Source organism: Amblyomma mixtum, chromosome 1 (genome assembly GCF_055824585.1).
Source record: "Amblyomma mixtum isolate Tamu chromosome 1, ASM5582458v1, whole genome shotgun sequence".
Taxonomy (NCBI): Eukaryota; Metazoa; Arthropoda; class Arachnida; order Ixodida; family Ixodidae; genus Amblyomma; species Amblyomma mixtum.
The window spans coordinates 265,393,688-265,400,744 of NC_143012.1; the positions used below are offsets into that span (position 1 = coordinate 265,393,688).

The 7,057-nt window shown below is 52.1% G+C and overlaps 1 protein-coding gene across 1 annotated transcript; it reads left to right on the forward strand.

The window, feature by feature from the left end:
* Positions 1-285: 285 nt before the first annotated feature.
* LOC149371612 (uncharacterized) lies at positions 286-4,294 on the forward strand. Its single transcript, XM_089580800.1, has 3 exons — positions 286-579; positions 637-2,836; positions 4,282-4,294. The coding sequence occupies exons 1-3, from the start codon at positions 408-410 to the stop codon at positions 4,292-4,294; spliced, it is 2,385 nt and encodes a 794-aa protein (XP_089436926.1). The 5' UTR covers positions 286-407.
* The last annotated feature ends 2,763 nt before the right edge of the window (positions 4,295-7,057 follow it).

Sequence of the window (7,057 nt, forward strand, 5' to 3'; positions counted from 1 at the left end):
TTCCCTAGTCAGGGATTTGGGGAACGCGAACCGTATTTAACGGGATGTTGTGTGATCGGAGGATGGCATTCGATTCTCATCTGTAGATATGTAGAATAAACCCTTCTGTACAGTTTCCTCGATAGCGCAGTCCGTCAACGTCATTCGGAGCCGGTACCTGTGGGGCTAAACGAGTTAGTCATCTCCAGGACCCCTCCGTCTCCAACACTGGTTGGCAGCAGCTGGGATGGACCGTGCGACATCGTGCTTTCTCCACGGGTGAGCGTTTTGGTTTTTGCTATGGGATTCGCCAGGCTTTAGATTCAGAGAAAAATCTTGACTGGGAATCAAGGGTTTGTCATTTGAGAAGGGTTATTCTCAAGGCATTTTTTTTTAGTTAGCAGAGCCAAAGCGGAGAAAGCGTCACAATGGACCTAATGAGATTGTTGAAGTCGGACTTGCTGTTGATATGCGAGGAACTGTCAGTGGAAGTTCAGAACAAAGTAACCAAAATTGAACTGGGCGAAATCATTCTTAAACACGTCAAGGATAACGATCACCTAGCAATTACATGGAACTTGATACAGGAGGAAAAAGCCCGTAAAGAAAAGGCCGAACAGGAGGAAAAAGCGCGCACAGAGGAAAAAGCGCGTAAAGAGGAAGCTGATCGGGAGTGGGAAAAAGAGAAAGAAAGAAAAAAATGGGAAGCTGAAAACGCTGAAAGGGATCTAAAGCGTATACAGCTTGAAAACGAAAAACAAAAAGAGGGCGTTGGTGCGAGAGCCGGAACTCCTGAAAGAGCAAGAGATGCAGAATCGTATCGAATGAACAGGTACATGCATTCGTATGAAATTGGTCGGGACATAGGACTGTACCTGGGCAATTTTGAGAGAACTTGTGAAAGAGAGAACTTTGCTCGCAGTACATGGCCACAACGGCTTCTGACCCTCTTGCCATGTGAAGTAGCTGAAGTCATAGCGAGACTTAGCACGAAAGACGCAGCAGATTATGACAAGGTAAAAGCCAGCCTGCTGAAAAGATACCGGCTTTCAGCCGAAGCTTTCCGACAGCGCTTCAGGAGCACAATCAAAAACGATAGCGAGGGCTATCCGGATTTCGCGTATGGCCTTAAGACTAACCTGCTAGAATGGCTAAAAGGAGCTGAGGTTTACGAAAGCCGAGACAAAATCATCGAGTGTTTTTGCCTTGAGCAATTTTACCGAAGCATTCCACAAGCAGTGAAACTGTGGGTTCAAGACAGGGAAAAGGTCGACACAGTTGAAAGAGCCGCTGAGCTGGCAGAGGAGTACGTTTCGCGCAGAAGGTTGAGCACTGAAGGGGGTGCGTCACACGCTCGAAACACAATGCGAGATCAAGGACCTAGCCGAAAGAAGCAGCTTGCTAGAAGTTCTGGACAGTCGGAGGCGTCAAAGAAAGCGCCAGAAAAGCAAGAAGAACAGTCAAAGAGAGAGGGAGTAGACAAAGCCGGGAAAAGAGAGTTCGAGGCTAGTAGGCCACAGCGTTGCTACAACTGCAATCGTGTCGGGCACTTTGCAGCCAAATGTCCAAAGCAGCGTGTTGTGTTCTCGTGCATCGATGATAGCGACGAGAATTTAGAGCTCCTTAGGCCGTACTTGCACGAAATGCAGGTTAACGGGAAACCTTGCAAAGTGCTTCGTGATAGCGCCGCGACGATGGACGTTGTCCATCCGTCCTATGTTACAGCGGACGATTTCACGGGGGAAGTGTCGTGGATAAAACAGGCGGTAGAAGAACACAGTGTATGCCTGCCGATGGCTAGAGTGAGGATTTGCGGGCCGTTTGGAGAGCTGTTAACTGAGGCCGCAGTTTCGAAGGCCGTGCCACTTCAATTCCCATACCTTTTCTCGAATCGATCCGACCAATTGCTACGCGAGAGAGGCCAGAAACTCGGAAGTGGGGTGATACAAGCTTTGACAAGGTCTAAAACTCTCCAGCTCGCTTCTCAATTGAGCCAGATTCCCGAACTTCAGGTAGCTAGAGATGCACCAGCCAACTTATCGTTGGAAGCCAATCAGGAGGGTGAAGAGCCACCAGGGCATAAAAGGCAGACGGATGACCGAGCAGATGAGCGACCAGACACTTCGATCACTGAGTCGGTAAATGAGGCAGAGAGGGCTGAAGGGTCCGTTTTATCTCCAGCTTCGCGTAACTTTGATCGCCTTCTGCAGGTGAACAGGGAGTCCCTAATAAAAGAACAAAAACAGGACCCTACATTGGAAAGATTGCGCCTTACAGCCGAAGAGGGAATCGCGAGACGCAACATAACGATGCATGAGAAAGGAGGCTTACTGTACCGACACTATCAGGACAGAAAAGGCAAAACACTTGATCAGTTGGTCGTGCCTGAAAGGTACCGAGCGGATATTCTGAGCCTCTGCCACGGTAATGGCTGGTCAGGACATCTTGGAATCAATAAAACAAAGGAGCGGCTGTTAATGGAATATTACTGGCCAGGATGTTTCAAAGATGCAGAACGCTACGTGAAATCGTGCGATGCCTGCCAGCGCGTGGGCAAGCCGGGAGAGACATGGAAGGCTCCACTAAAAATTGTGCCATTGATCTCGGAACCTTTCCGCCGGCTTGTAATAGACACAGTAGGCCCGCTGCCTAAAACAAAGTCAGGCTATAAGTACCTGCTCACTATGCTTTGCCCCGCCACAAAATTTCCCGAAGCAGTTCTATTGAAGGATTTGAGCTCCGCAGAAATAGTTGACGCTCTTTTGTCGGTGTTCGCGCGCATAGGATTTCCGGCCGAAATCCAGGCCGATCAGGCGACAGTCTTTACCAGCGCTTTGACGACCACGTTCCTAGAAAGGTGCGGAGTAAAAATGCTACACAGCTCGGTGTATCATCCGCAGTCTAACAGTGTAGAAAAGTGGCATTCGGTGCTGAAGCGGGTGTTACGTGCTCTTTGTTACGAGCACAAAGCCGACTGGGAGGACTGTCTACCGGCCACACTGTTCGCTTTACGAACAGTGCCCCACGAAGCCACGGGGTTCACCCCAGCAGAACTTGTATACGGAAGAACCCTCCGCTCTCCCCTCCGAATGCTGAGAGAAATGTGGGAAGGGACAGGAGAGAACCAGACAGTGGTTGAGTACGTGCTTCAGCTACTGGACCGCCTTAACGATACAAGGGAGTTAGTAAACCAAAATATGAAAACTGCCCAGGAGGCCGCCAAGGTCTATTATGACAAAAACGCCCGCCTTCGAGCTTTCACCGTGGGCGATCGCGTGATGATACTCCGGCCATCGAGAAAGAACAAGCTAGAAGTTCACTGGGATGGTCCAGTGGAAGTTTTGCAGAAACTTTCAGACACTAATTATGCGCTAAAGGTTCCAGGCAGGGGAAAGCAGGTGAAAATCTATCACTGCAATCTGATGAAGCCGTTCGTGGAACGTAGCGGGATCGTCAATCTGACGCTAAATGAACCGGAAGAGCCGGACGGCGAGAGTCCAGATTGGAAAGAAAGCGCTGGCGCTAGTGGCGCCATGGAGAACATCCTGGCTCTTTCCATAGGTGCAGAATTTCTAAGCTCGGCCCAGATCGACGCGCTAAAGCAGTTGTTGAGCGAATTCGCCGATCTATTTAGCAGCCGCCCAGGAAAGACACATCTCCTGACGCATGAAATAGAGCTCACGTCTGATGAGCCGATTCGGTCGAAGCCCTACAGGGTATCACCACGGCAAAAAGAGGTAATGGAAGCTGAAATTCAGCGCATGTTAATGTTAGGGGTTATAGAGCCCGCGGAAAGTGACTATACCTCACCGCTGATCCTGGTTGAAACCCCAGGCAAGGATCCTCGCCCATGCGTGGATTACAGAAAGCTGAATGCGATTACCAAGGATCAGCTTTACCCGATTCCCAACATAGAGGAAAGGATAGAAAGGGTGAGCGGCGCAAAATTCATTTCCACCCTCGATCTCGTGCGCGGATATTGGCAGGTTCCCCTCTCGGAAAGCGCGAGCCGGTATGCTGCTTTCATATCGCCAGCAGGCACCTTTCGACCCTTAATGCTTAGTTTTGGGTTGAAGAATGCCCCCTTCAGCTTCTCGAAACTCATGGACATCGTACTAAAGGATATGCAGGGCTTTGCGCTCCCCTATTTAGACGATGTCGCTATTTTTTCGGACACCTGGGAAGAGCATCTAGAGCACCTAACGAGCGTGCTTTCTAGTTTGCGACAGGCCGGACTGACGTTGAAAAGGGAAAAGTGTAGGTTTGGTTGCGCTCATGTGTCCTACTTGGGCCACGTTGTAGGCCAGGGAACTAGGAGCCCATCCGAGTTAAAAATTGCCCCGATAGCGGCATTTCCGCAGCCACGGACGAAGACAGACATTCGCTCCTTTTTGGGATTGGTTGGATACTACCAGCGGTACATACCGAGCTACTCACAGCGGGCAAGTCCCTTAACTGACGCCTTACGAAAGGGAGCACCCAGTGACGTACACTGGGATGACCTAAAAGAAAACTCCTTCCGGAGCCTGAAGGAAGCGCTCGTGTCCCGACCTTTGCTTCGGACCCCTGACTATGGTAGGGAGTTTATAGTCCAGTGTGACGCCAGCGATAGAGGACTGGGTGCTGTTTTAAGCCAAGTGGGCGACGACCACGAAGAACACCCGATTCTGTACGTCAGCCGCAAGCTGACCTGTAGAGAAGAAGCGTACAGCGCTTCAGAAAAAGAGTGCGCGTGTTTAGTTTGGGCGGCACAGAAGTTGTCGTGTTACCTGTACGGCGCAAAGTTCATCTTTGAGACTGATCATTGCCCTCTAACCTGGCTGCGACAAATGTCTCCCAAAAATGGTCGCTTGCTCAGATGGAGTCTAGCTCTCCAACAGTACAATTTCTCGGTGCGTTACAAGAAGGGAAAACTGCACGGAAATGCTGATGGTTTAAGCCGACTATTTTAAGCGGGAGAAATTAGGACAACCTACTGTGTGTGTGTGTGTTTTTTTTTCTTTTTTTTTTAACCTTGGCCCAAGCGGTCCGTCTTGGGCGATTTCAAAGGGGATATTTTGCGCTTTCTTGGCACCAAAATTACGCCAAAATTCAGTAATGTTCTAGTAAACATTTATTGTCATTGTGGGAAGCCTGGTGGGTCTTTGGCAAATTCCGAGCGCTTGCTTGTGGGTCAGTGCCCTGTCTTGTGGAACAGTCCACTGATGCCATTCTTTGTTGAATGTTCGTGCTTGGATGCCATTTCTGGAAACCAGCCCTTCCACCCGACTCCGGCCTCATCTCTTCCTGCCCAGCGGTCGTGAACGCTGGCCATTCGAGATTTTTCGGGCCGCGGACGAGCTGTTAAGAGTGGACAACGAGACCTGGCGCCGGCGGCAGAAGCATAGACGACGACGGACGCGGGTTGTTGCTCTCCAAATCACCGAACCTCCGAACCGATCGAAGGACGCTGTCTCCCACGGGCCTGGGAGAAATTACTGTCAAACGAGTGTCGTCGTTAGGCAACGATGTGGCGAGAACTTGGGACAGCAGCAGCAACGCTGGAAGCAGAGATGCACATGAAGCACGGCGGACAGCGGTATACGTTGGCCGAGTCGGCCTTCGGCTCACCGAACGGGATGATGCTACGCAAGGTCACGCTGAGCGAGGCTGCTAATTGAAAGACGCTGTGTCGAAGGGGTCTCGTGCTTCGGCCATCCGGCGGGGGAGTTCGAGAAGGTTAAACCACCTGCGAGGAGACTGCGGGATTCTGCTTTCCCACGGAGGCAACGCACAGAACACTTGCGGCAGTGGTCAAGGTGACGCATCTGTGTTTGATGACTGTCTTCCCCTTCTCATCCCCCAAGCTGTGAGAGAGCGAGAGAGCTTCAGCACCGCCCCGTGCCGGGGGTGGTACCGCCAGCGTCATCAATGGCCCATCCGATTGGACAACGTTATTCGACCTAAGTTCCCTAGTCAGGGATTTGGGGAACGCGAACCGTATTTAACGGGATGTTGTGTGATCGGAGGATGGCATTCGATTCTCATCTGTAAATATGTAGAATAAACCCTTCTGTACAGTTTCCTCGATAGCGCAGTCCGTCAACGTCATTCGGAGCCGGTACCTGTGGGGCTAAACGAGTTAGTCATCTCCAGGACCCCTCCGTCTCCAACAAGGGCAAAGGCCTCTCCCATGTCTCTCCAATTAACCTGTCCTTTGTCAGTTGCCGCCACTGTATCCCCGCAAATTTCTTAATCTCATCCGTCCACCCAACTTTTTGCCGTCCCCTGCTACGTTTGCTTTCTCTTGGAATCCACTCCGTTACCCTTAAGGACCAGCGGTTATCTTGCCTTCGCATTACATGCCCTGCCCAAGCCCACTTCTTCCTCTTGATTTCAAAAGATGTCATTAACCCGCGTTTGTTCCCTCACCCACTCCGCCCTCTTCCGATCTCTTAACGTTACACCTATCATTTTCCTTTCCATAGCTCGCTGTTCTTGTCATCACCTCGATAAAAAAAGGAGGCTAATGCCTGCCTGCCTGCCCGCCTGCCCGCCCGCCCGTCTGCCCGTCTGCCCGTCTGCCCGTCTGCCCGTCTGCCCGTCTGCCCGTCTGCCCGTCTGCCCGCCTGCCCGCCTGCCTGCCTGCCTGCCTGCCTGCCTGCCTGCCTGCCTGCCTGCCTGCCTGCCGGCCTGCCGGCCTGTCCGTCTGCCCGTCTGCCCGTCTGCCCGTCTGCCCGTCTGCCCGTCCGTCTGCCCGTCTGCCCGTCTGCCCGTCTGTCCGTCTGTCCGTCTGTCCGTCCATCCGTCCGTCCGTCCGTCCGTCCGTCCGTCCGTCCGTCTGTGTGTCTGTCTGCATGTCTGTCTGTCTTTATGTCTGTCTGTCTGTCTCGGTGGTGGTGGCGGACCCCGCGATTTTGCAACGAGTCGCGCACACACACAGTGTGGGTGAACTGCGCGTTGCGTCCGTATGAGACACACATCCGGGCTGAAATTGAGAAACATCCGAGAGGGACCCCTCGGTACTCCTGCCTCGCGGCGGGCCTTTGTGAGTATACGAGCAGTGTGCCACTTCGCGAAGGGCACACGAAAGGCGGTC